Source organism: Caloenas nicobarica, chromosome Z (assembly GCF_036013445.1).
Source record: "Caloenas nicobarica isolate bCalNic1 chromosome Z, bCalNic1.hap1, whole genome shotgun sequence".
Classification (NCBI taxonomy): domain Eukaryota; kingdom Metazoa; phylum Chordata; class Aves; order Columbiformes; family Columbidae; genus Caloenas; species Caloenas nicobarica.
Genome location: NC_088284.1, coordinates 106,993,114 through 107,011,189, shown reverse-complemented (window position 1 = coordinate 107,011,189; position 18,076 = coordinate 106,993,114). Strand labels below are relative to the sequence as shown.

The 18,076-nt window shown below is 41.4% G+C and overlaps 1 protein-coding gene across 4 annotated transcripts in view; it reads right to left on the bottom strand.

The window, feature by feature from the left end:
• Nucleotides 1–18,076, bottom strand: part of PATJ (PATJ crumbs cell polarity complex component) — a 151,010-nt gene that overhangs the window by 37,634 nt on the left and 95,300 nt on the right. For all 4 annotated transcript variants that reach the window (XM_065655636.1, XM_065655634.1, XM_065655637.1 and 1 more), the window contains 3 exons: nt 13,117–13,208; nt 2,329–2,401; nt 152–244 (listed from right to left, as the gene is read on the bottom strand). In XM_065655636.1, coding sequence (XP_065511708.1) covers nt 152–244; nt 2,329–2,401; nt 13,117–13,208 — 258 coding nt within the window. The remainder of the gene's footprint in view (nt 1–151; nt 245–2,328; nt 2,402–13,116; nt 13,209–18,076) is intronic.

Here is an 18,076-nt window from a genome sequence, read left to right as displayed (position 1 = left end):
AGCTTGATTCTGCTCTTACATGTACTGGATAACATTTGACAAAAATGTCCTGTAATACTCCAATACAAAGGCAGTTAGAAAACAAATCAAGGCAACGAGCCTGTATTTTCTAAGCTCTGATCATCATTAAATATTGCTTTAAGTCACTTACAGCTTTGTTGGATTCCTCATCAGTCAGGCTTTTTATGACAACTTCCAAACTCGGATCTTCTTCGCCGCTTGCAGGTTCGGTGCCACCATGATCCTGGTAGAAATGATTGATTAACAGTTTTTAAACAGGGCTCTGATCTCAGCCACCACTTGAGCAGGTAAAGCACCTCTGCATTCGTGCAAAGGCTTGCTCTGTTCAGCATCACAAGACATCTCCTTCTGTGGCTTTATGATGAATGAAACCCTTTACAAAAGGATATTTTACAGTAATTAATATATAATACACTTTGCTTCTGGTGGCTTGCCCACAGTATTACAGCACAATGTAGTATTATCCTGTCCTGCACTCCATGCAAAGGAGCAAGACCCTGTTTTAAGGCATATTTACAGTTTATCACTTTCCATATTAAAATACCTTAAGATAAAGAGATAAGATGAAGAAAATGAACACAATAGTACATGGTAACTATGGCACCCTGATATTCTGTTACACTAGCCAGGCTGTTTAATATGATCTGACCAGTTTCATGTACAGCGTATGTAACACACAATGTTAAATATTTATTTGGTATTTCAAGATATGAAGTGCAGTCAGTTTTGTTTTGCTTCATTTAAAGACGGGAACAGCTGACAAAGGAAAGCAATGTAAATACAACAAGGGTATCTTTGGGTTATATTTATTTTATGGAATAAAAACATACTAGCCAGAATTAAAAACCTGCATTGACTTATAAAAAAACCCACAACGTAAATAGTAAGAGCTTGTCATTCATGCATGAAACTCAACACACAAGCATCTACCTGTGCTGGTAGAGTCTAATTACAGTCATTTGTCCACAGCACAGAATGTGCCTAAACAAAGCGTCCTGGTTCATCCCAAATACACAAATATTAAATAAAGCTGGGAACAAACGCAGGTATTAAAGAGTCAACAAAAATAAAATGAACTTGGGTTCTGTAAATTGTAGAGTAATTTGCAATCCGCCAGCTGCAACTGGAACATGCTGCTTTTGTGGGGGAGGGAATGAAAAACCAATGCACTGCCCAAAAATGAGTCAGATCCAAACAAAAACCGAGCAGCTCTTGCACCATTCAGCACTACCCCAGTATGGAAGGGTAATATAACCTGGAAAGCGATAGCAAGCATGCAATCAGGAGATTCATCCAGCGTTACCTGGGTGCTTGTTGAAATACCAGGAGCTCAATGCGCATGAATTTATCAATTCAAGGCAAGACCAAACCCCAATTGAATTATAAAACATCTTTTGCTTTATTAGCTCAAATAGAAATAGAATTAAAAAGCAACAGCAAGGCTAACCATGTACTTTATCTAGAAAATTTAGTTACACCGTATCGAGACGTCAAAATGATAACAACGTGGTGACACTGCAGGGATTCATGGTGCATGAGAGAGCGATCAGTCCACACTGGGGCTGAGGTAGCAACGATAATGAAGAAAAACACCGGGAAGATTATACGCTAAGGAAGTTTTTGCACTGGATGATTGCATGCTACAACACTGTGTACTAGAGCTCAGTGCTTAAACAGGCCCTGTCTGCTTCTCCGGGAAGAAAATGAGCAGAAATGAGAATCTGACGCTGGGGCACAGGACCAAGTGGGGGACCAGGGCTCTCAGGCTGGGATGGTCTCGAGGGGCTCTTGTCATGCAACCCATGCACACTGGGACCTCTTTTACCATAGCTAGTTGCTGGTCATCCCTACTTTGTTTTCAGAGATGCTGATGGGAGGGTATTCAGGGGAAAGGAGCTTCAAAAGTGGGAGCTTTCCCCTGGAAAATGCTCATTTTTTTTTTTTTCTGCAGGAGGAGGTTCACCTCGCTTGCAAAAGATCCTCACCACGACTACTCTAACCAGCTGAAAAATGAGCAGGATAGGAGGTGGCAAGGTTTTCATTTGGAGACTTTTCTTCCTCCTGTACAGCAATAACCTGCTTAATACCTGTTGTTAATGCCATGCCAGCCCTTGGAGCAATGATGAGATCAATTAAAAAAAAGAGACAGGGGAAAACATGCCTATGAGGTCACACTCCTACCCAACGCATTTTATTATTCAGGCTTTAGTTAGACAAGGTGCTTGAATTTATAATGAACTCCTAATGATGATTAATCGATCTAATTTAGCAATCCCTAATTAAAAAAAAAAAAAGCACAAATCTTACCTCAATAGAAGAGTGGGAGCTGGAAGGCAATGGGAAAGGAGTAACTGCCATTTGGTTGACGGCATCCTCGCTTCTGCAAAACAAACAAACAGCAACACGTTACGCACTAAACCACCATGGCCAAACTTTTCTTTTGAGTTGGTTTTGCCCATTAAGAAAATGCTCTTAGTGCCATAAAAATTAACTGTTTCTTCCCAGGAGTTAAAGCTTAGGAAAGCACTTCATTTTTGCTTGTGTTCTTTGCTAGCAAACAGATTACAGCCCTTCTTGGGACCACAGGAGTTTCATCTGGGATGTACTGACTTTGTATTCTTTGGAAATCTAATTTTGTGTGGATTATCAGAGGATGCGGTTGGAATTTATGGTCCCTACACATCAACAGATGTGCTAATACTTCGTTACCCTCTTCTAATAATGTCTACATTTGTTAACTGCTTGTTCACATTACTGAAATATAATACCTGTTTTAATACAGGAGATTGCTTTTTCTTTTTTGTTCCTATTTGCTGTGGTCTTTTCTAAAAGATTCAATGTAAAAACTTGGAAGAACTTTTAGAAAACAGATGAATGTTGATTCCCCCTTCATATGAAGTGCACTATTTTTCAAAGATGCTTATTACGTATAGCATCGTTTCCTCTATCCTCTTTAAAATGCATTGCTAAGTTGCCATCCAATTACTTCGTAACTTTCAAAAGCCTTTTTTAAAAAATGAAATAGCATTCTACTTTGCTAATGTTTTGCTTCAGCGGCCCTTTAAAATTATTTGGCTTGTGGAATTAACTCTGCCTTTTGTTTGGCCTCTGTAAAACTGAACCTAGTAAAATAGGGTTTTAGCGATGTTTAAGGCAAATCTGAGGCATATTAAAAAAAATACTCCAAATTTTGCTTTAAAAAGTGTACTGATGCACCTCTTTATTTTGGGGGTGAACAAAAGCCAGGAATGTGAAGTAAACCCCATTTTGCTAAAGACTCAGTACTACCACAGAGCCAAAACAAGGCGGAGGAGGAATCGGCATCACTGCTGCTTTGCAGATACACAACTCGAGATGAAAAGAAACGACTACTCATGCAGTGGGTTTGATTTCTGGTTTTATTTACCTTCCAGGTCACCGTAACACAAGCACAATTTTTTCCTCTTTAATTTCTGGAATAAAATAATAGACTAGTGCATGTTTAAAAAAATTTTATAGAAGTGCCTGGAAGGAAAAAATTCTCATTTTATTCCCTGATGACTTAAACACATGAAGCTAGCACGTTACGATCGCTGCAAGACAATGCTGCTCTCAGTCACAGGCATTTGAAATGAGAAATCCTGCAGGCAAAGGTTGGTGAATTCATTTGCTTATCTTCAACCAAACAGCCCCACGGTTCAAAGGAATCGGTTCGTTTTTTGTACTGGCTCCCAGGCTCTGCTCTCGGCCCCGCTCACAGCAGAACCGACGCGAAGAGCGGAACCAGCACGGCCCCCGACGCACAAACACGCGCACGGGGCCAAGGCACAAATCTGAGGAATGCACAGAATCCAGCCCACGAATTTCAGCAGCATCTCGCAATTTCCAAGCACATTTTACCCCGTAAGGCATATTAAGCAAGGGCATTTTTTCCCTCTTCTTATCTTCATGAGACATTGTTCTAATTACGTTGATTTTCTAACCTCTAAGAATAAAGCAGCAAATATAAGGTGTCTAAGAGACCTGGTAATTTTTACTTAACTAAAGAGGTTTTTTTCTGACAATAGTTCATATGAAACACAAACAGTGTGAAAACCCCCAGTACTTCTGTAGCTTGCAATGCACGCTGCACACCTTGCCACTAGAAGCAAACTTGAAAATAAGAAGTTATGTATAAACCTTTGTAAGAAATATTCTAAAAATTGCTAGACAGAAGCTTCCTGATCTGCATGACAAATTGGGGTGAAATTAATTATACAAACTAGTTTCAGCTTCACATATGCACACAAAATGGTTGTTGGGTTTTTTCTCCAATAACTGGGCAAACATTTTTATGCAGTTTTAAATGGATGGCCATTTTTATTCCAAGCAATAAAAAACCAAAAAACCACTTACAGTAATTCTCAGGAAAAAAAATGCAAAAATATAAAAAACCCAAGGTTACGAAGTGTCACAACTTGTAATCTCCTGCTGCTAGGACTCGTACATATTTAAATACTTTAATGCTGCTTCAAAGGGGAATGCTTCAAAGCAGAATCAAAGTGGGAACATATTTTAAAGTGACAGATCTAATAATAAATTGCTCTTTCTGCTCTCCACTTCCATAAGTATCCTCAACAAAAACACGGATTTATTTACAACTAAAAGGAGCAACCGTTTTCTTTTGATGCAAGAGCAGACAGCTTAGAAGTCTGAACGCCCCATTCCAATCAGAGTGGCTGCAAATGAGCATTCAGCGTATTTGCCAATAGTTGCTACAGAACCACCTCCGAGAAAGCTGTTCTCAGTTACCAGCGCTCGATATTGCTGGAGGTTATGATGTCTAAACCCTTCACAGCCAAGACACGGCTTCATACTCGCAAAAAGCAACGTACGATTTAATCTGTGCAGCCGGGAGGCGCAGACGCCCCCCCTCTGTTATCTGCAGGAACGATAAACCACCCACCGCTCGTTCCAGCTCTCGTACTGGTTTGTGTGAGATGCTGGGACAACAGCTCATCTCCTCATCCGGGCACCAGAGGGCTGTTGATGTTCCACCAGCCACATATAAATTGCATAGGGAAGGAATTCACTGCTCCTCCCGCAAATACTTTTATTGCTTCTAACCTCTCAGGAGGAGTTTCTGAGTGAAAATGGCAATTAGACCTTGTGGGAGAGCACGGTACCTACTGCTTGTACCAACATCACCAAGTGCAGCTCGATGCTGCAGAAACAAGGACTTTCCTCATTGCAAAGGGTGACGGGAAACAAGAGCAAAGAAACACGTAACTGGCAAAGACTCTTTAAAGTTTAGAAAACCCCATACTCTTTCAGATTTATTTCATTAGATTGCCGTACTTTAGTACCTTTGTCTTCCTTTCTAGCCTAAACTAGACCCCTGGACATCCCCCATCCCTTCTCGCTGACCAAAGAGAAGAACTGATGTTTTGCTCCATCTAACAACTGCACCTCTGATGAAGGGGAAGACGTGCAGCTTAAGCAAAGACAAATGCAGTTATTATTGACTAATAATCAACTGCCATAAACACTTGGCACAAAAAAGCCCCCCAAAACCAAGAACAACAAAACACTAAAGAGAGCAATACGCATTTTTTTTTTTTCATTTGCTCATCAACCTCAGACTTGTAATTCTTGAATTCAGGTTCCCTGCCTTCCTTTGAGGACGTTGTCTGTTTTCCATTTTACTTGCTCTTACGTCTCTCAGGTTTGTGACGGTATAAGCTCACTGTCACTTAACACTAAGCAAATCCTTGCTGAGCGTGCTGAACGAGATTCAGAACCTGTCTAAAGCTCAGTGTCCTAAGACACTGTCTAAGATAGTGTCCAAACTTCTTCTGTGATCAGTGCAAATTCAAGACAAATCCCAAACCAGATCCACTCAGAAGGCACGATCCATCCATCCCAGCACCTGAACAACCAGTTTAGGACAGGACGAACTGAATTGCTCTTTGGAGGTTCCAGAAAACTGCTAGTTAATCACACGAGTCCAGATGATCTCTAGAGGTCTCAACTAAGGGAGATGAACCTCCTGCCAAGCTATCTGCAACTACACACATCATCAACACTAAGAGATCATTTGACAAGAGCTTTGTAAGGGGCTGTGGATGCTTTTTGGGAATACAAAGTACATCAGGAAAGAGTAGAAAAACCCAATAGCTTGTACACAGTTGCATGACATCTTAGGTGGAACAGTTCTGCAGACCAAGTGAATGAACAACGTTTGCCCGGCAATCCTTAGGACTCCCACTGGTTGTGACACCAGAGCATAAAGTCCTGCAGGTTATGGAAAACCTACATTGCCCTCCCTCTATTAGCTAAAAAAAAAAAAAAAAAAAAAAAAAAAGATCAAGTCAGGATCTCCTATTTTCTCATCTCTGTTTTCCTCTAGAGGTTGTGTTGGAAAAGAGGAGCTGTGGGGAAGCTGCACCCTGAAAATGCACATTAAATTTCTCCTTCAGCTGGGTCGAGACACAACCTTTGTATGGTGAACCTTGAAAAAAACTCTCCTACTAACACCAAGCCTTGTTCACCGTTTCCCCTCCATCCACTCCGAACTACGTTGAGAGCCAAATGCATACAGATTATTTTAAATGAACAACTAATGTTCATATAAACTGCAGCTTAGGTCATCAAAGGTTTGAAAGAGCCCAAATTATTTAACTTCCTCAACCGTGCACTTGTTCCCACACGTGTATGACAGCATGGAGGAAACAGCTCTGAAGAAAACAGGAAAAGTTCCAACTTGCACATACAGTGTCTGGCAAGAACTTATTTTTAAAGCTTTCCCACATGAAAGAACTTACACAATCAAAGCAGGCAAAAACAGAGTTTACGCTTTTAAAATATGACCAATTATGTAAGTTAGAACAAACTTAGAGCAAAAATAATTTCTAAAGCATGACAGCGTTTGAGATTCTGGCATGTATCATACAGTGCTACTTATAGAGGCTCTAAAAGAGCAAAGACAAAGTCGCAACCGTGGGGAGCACCAAACAGCACCGAGAACCGGCCAACCCAGTCGCTGCCCTGGTTTTACTGGTCCTCAGAGCAGAAGGACCTCTGTCCTTTGCGTGTCACCATCAATAACAAGACATTGGTGTTTACAATTCCACCTAGAAACAGAAGGAGGGATCGGGTGAGAGATTTATGGGCTTCACTGCTTCCAGCTATAACCCCTTCCCCAAAAAGCAACGATAATGAAAGAAACAACTGCGGTGTGGGAGGACGACTCTGGACAGCAAACAGATGGTATTTAAATTAGCAAAATCCTATCCTACTTTATTCTTAAAGCATTTCTCATGTTTCATCACAGCACAAGACATTATTTTTTTTTTTCAGGAATAAAGGTATTCCAAAGAATGAATCACAGAAATGAACACAATGGGATGATGGTTTCAAATCAGCGGCATTCGCTTTGATTCAAGCATTCAAACTATATTTGATCTGCTTATTATACCAACACTGCAGCACCAAAACAGATTAAAGGCAGTTAATTGAGCATGGAAAAAACATTGAATTTGCTGAATCATGAAATTCTCACTGTAAAAGAGCATTCTGATATAAACTGGATTTCTTACTACAGATGTAAAATCTAATTACATTGTATTATTATGCATCTTAAAAGGATGGACTTATAACACATGAACAAAACCAACGGTGGATACAAACCCCATTCTATTTTGAGAACTAGGGCACACCGACTTCTACAAGAAATAAGTCCCTTCCTTAGATTCCTGCTGTTGGGGACCCAGACCAAGAATTTCAAAAGGCAACTAAGACCTTTACACGCCCTATGGCCACTGAATTCCACTAGTGCTTCCACAGGAAGACTCCTTGGAAATTTGCAGGCAAATTATTATTTATTTCTGATATTCAGAAATCAAAAAGACAACTCGTATTTGCCACAGTAGCTTGGAAGTTAATGCAGCAGCTGTAAGACTTTGAGGTCAGATACAACGTGGCTGGACACTAATCAGAGGAAGCACTTGGACCGAGCCTTTTCATGGCAGGAAAATCTTGCCGTGCTCAGGCAATGGATTTGTTTGTTTGTTAAACTGGGTGAGCAGGTTAAACCCTTTCAAATTTGTTACTGTAGAAGGCTACAAAGCATGAGATGCACTAAATCTTAAAAAAAAAAAAAAAAAGTGACACTATAACGGCAAATCTTTTAGATGCTATTAAAAGCTCATGTAATTAATGAGACCACTGGGAAACTGTGCTGTGTTAAGACCTATATTTTGGAATCTGGCCAAAATCAACTGTTTTAAATAATCATTGTCAACTTAACTGAGGAAAAGATGCTTTTAAACCAGGGTGAGAAGCCTTCGAATATAAGGGGATGTCTATGATTCTCACAACGCTTACTGCACTGCATCTCATCAGCAAAAATTCCAGGAAAGGGTGGAGATGCAATTGTAACACTACCTGGCTATAAAAAAGAAGTGTGAACGGATTTTTATAGCGCAAACCGTAAGTTAGGACTTTAGTAAAAAGTCAAAAAGGCTGAGGACACTTTCTGTTCTGCAGTCCTGAGGGAACGGGCGGATGAAGTTGCTGAGCCACTATCCATCATATTGGAGAAGTCGTGGCAGTCTGGTGAGGTTCGCACTGACTGCAACAGGGGAAACATAACCCTCATTTTTACCAAGGGGAAAAAGGAACAGTCAGAGAACCACAGGACAGTGTCTCACCTCTGTGCCTGGCAGGATCATGGAGTGGATCCTCCTGGAAGCTACGCTGAGGCACACGGAAAATAAGGAGATGATTCATGGAATCACAAAATGTCCTGAGTTGGAAGGGACCCACAATGATCGTCAAGTCCAACTCCTGTCCCTGCACAGGACAACCCCACAGTTCACACCGTGTGTCTGAGGACGTTGTCCAGTCTCTTCTTGAACACTGTCAGGTTGGGGCCGTGACACCTCCCTGGGGAGCCTGTTCCAGTGTCCAGAATCTCTGGGTGAAGAATCTTTTGCCGATGTCCAACTGACCCTCCCCTGGCACATCTTCCTGCCATTCCCTCAGGTTCTGATTGGTGACAGCCAGCATAGCTTCACTAAGGGCAAATTGTACCTGACAAGTCTGGTGGCTTTCTGCAACAGGGTTATAGTGTTGGTGGATAAGGGAAGACCGATAAGGGAAGACCGACTGATGTCATCTACCTGGACCTGTCTCTAAATTGAAGACATGGATTTGGTGGGTGGACCACTCGGGGGATAGGGAATTGGCTGGATGGCCGCACTCAGAGTCGCAGTCAATGACTCGATGTCCGAGTGGAGACCAGTGACGAGTGGCGCTCCTCAGGGATCGGTATTGGGACTGGCGCTGTTTAACATTGTTGGCGACATGGACGGTGGGATCGAGTGCACCCTCAGCAAGTTTGGAGGTGACACCAAGCTGTGTGGTGGGGTCAGCACACTGGAGGGAAGGGATCCAACCAGAGGGTCCTTGACAGGCTGGAGAGGTAGGCCTGTGCGAACGTCATGAAGTTCAACAAGGCCAAGTGCAAGGTGCCGCACTTGGGCAACGCCAAGCACAAATACAGGCTGGGTGGAGAATGGATGGAGAGCAGCCCTGTGGAGAAAGACTTGGGGTACTGGTGGATGAAAAGCTGGATAGGACCTGGCAATGTGTGCTTGCAGCCAAGAACACCAATCGTATCCTGGGCTGCATCAAAAGGTGATCCTGCCCCTCTGCTCCGCTCCGGTGAGACCCCCTTGCAGCTCTGGGTCTCCCAACACAAGAAGGACATGGACCTGTTGGAACTAGTCCAGAGGAGGCCACAAAGATGATCAGAGGGCTGGAGCAGCTCTGCTACGAGGAAAGGCCAAGAGAATTGGGGTTGTTCAGCCTGGAGAAGCCTCCGGGGAGACCTTATTGTGGCCTTTCAGTACCTGAAAGGGACCTATGAGAAAGCTGAAGAGGGAGTTTTTACAATACTATGTCGTGATAGGACAAGGGGTAACAGCTCTAAACTGAAAGAGGGGAGATTTAGATTAGATATAAGGAAGAAATTCTTCCCCACGAGGGTGGCAAGGCCCTGGAACAGGCTGCCCAAAGCAGCTGTGGATGCCCCATCCCTGGGAGTGTTCCAGGACAGGTTGGATGGGGCTCTGAGCAACCTGGTCTAGTGGAAGGTGTCCCTGCCAATGGCATGGGGGTTGGAACTAGGTGATCTTTAAGGTCCCTTCCAACCCAAACCATTCCATGATTCTTTATTTTTTCCTAGAAAAAAATAAATTCAGGCCCAACAAACTCCAAGTTATTTAATGACAGATATTACAGTTCTCATGGAAAGGCTTTTCTGTGCCCAGGAATTTCTGGGCTCCTCTCGTAACTGATTAAAGAGTTTATAGAAACATCCCCCTGCCCTGCACATGAACCAAAACACCAGAAATAGGAAAACCTTGATGCCGTTTCCTGCTTCAAAGTGTAAAGCACCACGCTTATCGCCGCACATCCTTCATCTGAGGAAAATAACGCCTCAGGATATCAAAGAGGGCACTTTGTAGTAATAGTCCAAGAGTCCCAACAGTTCTGCTTTTATGTCCTAGGTCAGCTCAGTCAGGTATGCAGGAACATTTTAGGCTGCAGAATGATGTGCTTCTGGAAAACTATAACCTACTCAGGCCTTTCACTGGTGAAATTAGAATATTAATACCTGCATACAAGAGGAGACCAAATCCATCTCATAACTCACATTATTTTGCAATGGTGAGCTGTAGCCTCTTCTCACTGTGTGCTCCAGGACGCGTGCTGGCTGCGTTACTCTTCTACCTTTAAAAGCAGTTGCACGGGTAACCAGCGCTCAGGAGGAGGAAAGTAATATTTCTCTTGCAACCAGTTCCTCCTCATTTTCAAAGCATAACAAATGTAACGGTATCCTGCTCCTTCCACATCATTAGAGCCCAGAGGAACGTATCTGAAACCAGCCAAGCGGCAAAGCTACCAGGAGAGGCGAGTCTGCTACACTCAGCGCTTTGTTCTCAGCTGGAAAAGCGAGTGCACGTACGGGATGGATGGAGATTCAAGATGACTCTTGCTGCTCTTATTTGCTACAGCTGGCACCATAATGGATTAAATAGTGGCATTTCAATACCCCTGTTCTATATAAGTAAGTTGACAAAGCAAGAAAAAGTTTTTTCTACCAAACTGTACCATGGACAAGTCTTCTGGGATTGGCACAGTCTTTTGGTTCGCGTTTTCGGTTAATCACATCCACTAGTTCTGTGGACTAAGGTGTAGGAATGGGAAGAACCAAGACAGAGTGGGCTCATGGAATAGAGTTTGTGATGAGAAAACTATTCTCATTTCTCCTTAAAATTCACCTTTAAGACAGACAGTGTAATTTGGCTTTGCTAAAATTTTGAAATGTCCCTCTTACTATGAGAAGTTGACCATACATCACAAAGAAGGTGACATTAGTTTTCTCCCTGTGTTAGAGGCAGCGCTCTAGTTACAAACGACATTCTCTCAGTGGGAGAATTTCTTTTCATTGCTATTCGAAGGGGTGCTCCGGTCAAGCGAACAGACCCATCAGTTGTCAGTATGACAAGAGCGGCAACGAGATGTGTGCTCTTGGAAGTGTGAAGACGTAGTTTACAACCTCAGCAGCAGCATTTAAAAATCGAAACTTTTTTTTTTCCCCAAGGTCTAGAGACAAGATTTATCCAATGATACTTCTGGTATCTATGAATTATGATCATTAATTCAACTTTTCGCCTTGAAATTTTGCTTGGACTATGTGACAAGGGGAATTGTGGTGAAGAACTTACATGGCCTTTATGTCTTAAACACGATACAAAATACACACCACGGATTTCCAACCCATGAAGAACATGAGCTAACAAGCATGCTTCATCGCAGCTCTGCAAAGCAAAGCACTCAGTGCCGCAGGGCACGTTGTAAGAAGCCTGGCAGCATTAAAACCAGCCCTGGGTTTTGGTTTCCTAAGCTGTGGTTCTGCCTCTGGAGCTTCCAACCAGACGCATTTTCCACATGCAATTAAGTAATGGTGAGTGAGTTGTTGCACATGACGTTTAATTTTCAATAGCTGGGGAAAGTAATGCGGGAGCTGCAGGCAAGATCGTTAATCTCCTCCAGATCCTCTGTGCTGCCAAGCACAGCATCTCATTCCTCATGGCGCTAATGCTGCTCTTCCATCATTTCTGTGTATGCTGTACCAGACAGAGCCATGCGAGGAAATGTACACACTTACATGCATTCGCCCACAGATTAGGACATTGTTCACAGGTAAGCTTGTGTGAGCAAAGAATATAAAACAATATCAAGTATGATATATCTGTTGGTGGGAAGATCACATTACGAAACAGCACGGGTATCAGTGCCCAATGAAAGTCACAGCTGGGATAGATGCCTTTATGAAATTCTAATTTATTAAAGTATGTATGAGATTTGGGAAAGGGACAGCTTCTTCCCAGACCTCCTGCTCAGGGTCACAAGAGTAACACCTCCCGAACCACAGAGTGACTGCATGCAGGTGTCCTTCACTCACATACAGACTAAGAGGAAACATTTCCATGCTTGGTGAAAAAGAAAAGATGCCCACGTGTAATTCTTATGCAGACAAAAGGTTCTTTTAGTGTATTCCCTCCTATATCAGTCATCCCAGTGCTCCTTGTCAAAGCCAGGTTCCCCCTCTGTACAAATAAGCCTTAGCTCACCTTTTAAATCCTCTTTTGACGCCCACACAAAGGTGTCCTGTGCACCCCCACCTGGCCCATGCTCCATGTGCTCCATCCACATCCCCATTTTCACTCCCTCCTGCCCACCCTGTCCTCGTGCTGGCAGAACCAACCTAAAGCACATCAGTAAGTTGTAGAGGAAGAAGCTCTCGGGTGTTTGCAAACCCAAGAGGGACAAGTCTTCAGCAGACACCCCTAAAATAGGCATTCAATGACATTAGATCTTTTTTTTTTTTTTTACATTATTAAGGAGAACTCCTCAACAGTCCTGAGATAAATAGTCAAGGAAAAGGTTTATTTTGCTTCAAAGAGAAATGAGCGAGTTCAGCATTTTCAAAACAGGCTAAATATGTAAATATGTAATGTAATAGGCTAAAGTGCAAACAAATGTTTTGATGGGAACTGTTCTTACCGTATGAAAACTAGTTTGACCTTTGATGGGGCAGTCTTAATGATTGCAGAAGCATTCTGGTGACTTCTTCCATACAATATCTGATTGTTTATCTGTTAAAAGAAAATGCACATTTTAGTGTAAGCGTAGAAGCACATATCGTTTTAATTTACACCACCAAGACTTCCAAATTTACTGTGGGCTAAAAAGACTCAAAAGTAATGTGGTCTGCAAAACAGAAACTGGATATCTTTTGAGGGTCTTACAGCCAGGAATATCAATATTGCACTGATATACCTGTCTGAGGAGTGATACAGAGACAGAAATACCAGAGCTGAGGTACTAAGAGCCTCTTTCGGGCACAGATGTGCTGCAGAAGGACATCATACAATAAGCACATAGGAGACGGGCACTGCTCATTCCTTTTGAAAGGACAAATCCTAATGTGATTTTAAGAACATCTTCCTACTCACACTGATTTCATAATGGGCCACAGAACTGCAGCCTTAGAATGGATTTTAAAATGTTATATTTTCATCATCTTAGACTCCAATGTATCAAAGAAAAAAAATACCGTATTAAGAGCAAAACACTCCAAGTTTTATTCTAGACCAATATAAACCAGGAACCAATGCAGAGCTAATTTAGGCTTATTAGTAAGCCACAAATGAGAGAAATCTTTCACTCTTTTTCATAGATCCATAGAATGGATTTTTAAGTGTTGTTTCCAGATTTTTGGAAACCAACTTGATCTGAGAAGAATTATATAGATATGGCAACAGCACAGGTTAGCACAGATTTTGAGCCAGACTCTCCTACGCTTTACCTCCAGGCAACTGGCAGTTTGGGAAAACTTGCTGTTAAGATTGTGCTGACTCCTCAGCTCCATGGAAGGAGAACTGACAGCCATGGGGACACAAGGGACACTTAAGGACATGCCACATCGCTTTCACTGTGATGGATCAAACACCTGAGCACAGCAACAGACACCAAGTGCTTGGGACACTTTTGCCACCTACAAGCGAATGCTGCAGTTTTCAGAGAGAAATAGCTTGGCTTTAATAGACTACACACTTCAGGGCTTTTCTTTCTGTAGGAAATTAAAGTCTTTTCCCAGTTCGAGGAAAATAAGACACCTGCTGCTTCCCAGCGCCATGCTCAGCAAGTGGGACTCTGACAAGGACAACAACATTTTTGAGATGAATATAGTAATTACTTCCAAGCCAACCAAAAGCATACTCAGGATCAGACCACAGAAATAACCTCTAGTGTAAAATGGGATATATTTAAAGCATTTCATTCATTTCACAGGCAGGCCTTGTGTTCAACACCTTGCTCCACCTTCATCTGCCCCACGATGCCCGAGTTTCTTGGGCTTCAGGTCCCCTCCAAGGTATCCTAAGAGGATGCTCATCTTTCAGCTCAGGCATCGCACAAACTACAGGTATGAAGATCATATGCAGAACATAAGGTAGACATGAATACCACAATAAGCATAAATAAAGTAAAAGCCGAGTTGAGTGTTATGGGAAAAAAAAAAAAGTAGTCAAGGAGATTAACAACATCCTTGAGCAGCCTCTTAGTTGTACCCTGATGATTTTCAGATTTAAAACTAAGCTGAAGCAAACGCTCAGCAAGGTGGTGAAGGAAAGAATCCTCCCCGACACAGGGATCACCAGAGCTGTCTTCCTTCAGCTTTGACAATTCAGGCTGGAATAAGCATTAAGATAACGTTCTGAAGAAAAACAATTATTTACCTACAGCTGAACATCTGCGAACAGGAACACGGAAACTAATTCAAAAGCTATATTTAACATCTTTTATTTTGTCCAAAAGAGAAGGCAAAATCTAAAGATGAAGAAAAAGAAACAGTAATGGATAGTATTTGAATTCATGATGTTAGTTCAGGTTCACGGTTCAGCTCATCCCATGTCTCGCCATCTAAGCAAGCACCAGAAGTTTTCAGGCGTGCAGAATAATCTGTTATTTAACTCTGTCAAAATCCTCTCTCCAAGCATCTTGATTAGATTAATGCACCTCTCTGGGGCTGGAGTGATCATACACTCTTCCAAAGTGAACGGCCAGTTTCATTTCAATAGTACAATTTTTTCCTTCCGTTCTTTATTTACCATGTAATATTTACATTCACATTTGATAGACCAATGCTGTTTAAAACCATAATGATAATGGAACCCAGGAACTAGTGATTATAGGAGGACTTCTGATTACTGAAAATGTTTGTATTGGATTTTGGTTTTGTGTTCTTAGAAGATTTTTTTCATTCAAACAAGGAATAACTGGCCAAGTCTTACAGCCTTGTGTTACAGAAGCTATTTGGTCATATTGGCAACTTTGCAATATTCCCATTTTCAATGGGTTGAAACAACACGTAAGTTCATCAGTTAAACAAGGACAACGCAGGGATGAGAATAAAACCCCTAACGCTTGATTATTCATGAAGACTGAAGCACAAATCATTTAGCTACCAAGCTGTTTGCTGTACAGAGAGAACCAAGAAAGGTCCACGAGAGCCTGAGCTGGCGTGAAACGCTCAGCATCGAGGAAATCACACCAATTTTTGTTGGGGTTTAACACAGGGCTGTCTGCAGCTGCCGTGGTTGCAAAGACAGGACAAGAAGCAACATCCAGGGCCAGACTTTGCTCATCAGAGATAAAAATCTGGTGGCAAAAATGAATGCTCGGTTGCATTCTGGCTTCAAACTGGACTTGAAACTTTCAGCACTTTGTTGACTTGATTTCTCCAAGTTCAGAAATGAATTATTCACTGGGAATACAGTATGCTTTGCAAATTGTTTGGATTTAGTTAAATTATCATCAATTTTTCTAAACAGCAGACTTCTTTGATTAAAATGTATAGTCCTCACTCTAGCTAAACTAATCCTATCCAGTAGATGTATCAAATAGTCCAAAATTTAATTAGCTGTGAGCTAGGTCTGTAAGTTATAATTATTTAATTACACTAAAATGAAAGGATAATCAAAGTAATATATCTCCACAAGGTTTTGGACTGTCCCACAAAGTTATTACAGCTAGTATTTTTTTTTGTTTTTAAAAAAGGTCATTTTCTTTTGCAACGTAAATTAATGTTTCATTAGCTTCAGATACCACAGTGACGAACAAAGCACAAAAGCCTACTTAAATAAAACAAAAAAAGAGAACATCTAGGGTTTCATAAGGAACAGCATTTTAAATCTTTCAAATTAAATAAAGTAACACATCAGACTAACCAAATAGTACTCTGGGAGTCAAAACCTATAAATCTGTGCTTTACTTTTTTTCATTAAGAGATTCAAAAAGAAAAACAAAGCTTTGACTAAGCAAAAGAAATAAACTGTTCTAAATCAATCTCAAGTCTTGTTTAAATGTCTCTTTATATAACTTCTTAGAACTGCAGGAGAGAACAGAGAAAGATAAAACATACTACAGGTATGAGGTCAGGTCAGCACACCAAGTTCAAGCTTGAATATAATCCTGCACCGGGTTATGGAAGATTTTATCACGTATCCCAAACGTACTGTTGCCTTCCCCAACATAAGTTTTGTTTTAGAGTTTCACACACTAAAGTAGCAGAAAGTACAAACTCACTGAAACCTGAACTTTTAAACTAAGAGAAAAAAAATTTAAAGGATTGTTTGCCTCTCAAACTTTAATTTGCAGACGAGAACATTAGATATGGATTTTTAAAAAAAACAAACAAAAATTGACTTTACTATGTGACAGTAATGGAAAATCATAAAAATAGTATAATCTTATTTTTATGAAAATCGAGTTAAATGATACCCCAAAGCATGGCTTTCTATAACAATTATTTCTTTGCCTGTGTCCTCAGGAACAACCAGCTTTCTGATTACACCTTTAACTTATTTGCAGCTTTAAAAACCACCGCCCAACACTAACCTTAATTGGTAACCTGCACACAAAGTACACGGAAAAAGTATTTGTATCCTCCTATTAAAAGACAAAAAGGACACTATCCCTCAGCGTTACCTTCAGTAAATGAATCTGAGAACAGGAACAGAAGCTATAACTATTGTGTTTAAATAGGAATTAAACAAAATATCACCACTGGAGTTAATCATTCAAGATGACTCTTGAAAACCCCAATCTATTTTCCTGCAAAAACTGCACTACCTTTCTATGTTCATGTTACTGTCCCTTTTCAGGGGTAGTGCCACCTGCCTAACCCAAAGTAACTGTCTTGAAACAGGAAAAAAATAATAATCCCTCAACAAATAAACTGAGAATAAAACACCAGTTCCTCACATTGTGGCATCGTGAATTTGGCTGGGTAGCTCATTTACTTGGGCACAATATTGACGTATCTATTATCTTATTACTTATATTCATCTGAGAATCTTAAAAGAGCAATAAAAATACGTTTAGCAGAAAAGCCCTCTGGCTTTGAGATATGACAAAAATGAAAAAAAAAGCAAACAAAAAAAAAATTGGTTCTCATGCAATGGACAACAGGCAAACTTGCACAGCGGTTCTGGACGACGACCGGCTTTCGTTCTCTAAGAAGTGCTGTGGCCTCCCAGAGTAAAACATCCAAACAAGCGGCTTCCTTCCACCTCCCGCCCCGTTTTCAGCAAGATAAGCAGGGACAGGAATACGGCAGAAAATCCCAGCATCTGTAATTCAGCATAACGGGGCTCTGAACAGCTCGGTTTATTAACAGAGCGCAGTCGACTCTCTTATGAAGAGACGATGATAATAATAATAATAACAGGGTGGATTATGCAGTGTGAATAAAAGCCAGCAGCAGGACAGAGCCCCGCAGAGCAACCGAGCAGCAGGGTCTAACAGCACAGGTACAGCCACATGCAGGACATGCTGGGCTCAGTCAGGCTCAGGACTAAGCCCGGACTAATCACATCCAAAGCAGCGCAGACACCTGCACTAACACAGCAAGAGCGCGAGGCAGGAGCACCACAGATGGTTCCTTTGCTGGGAAAAACAG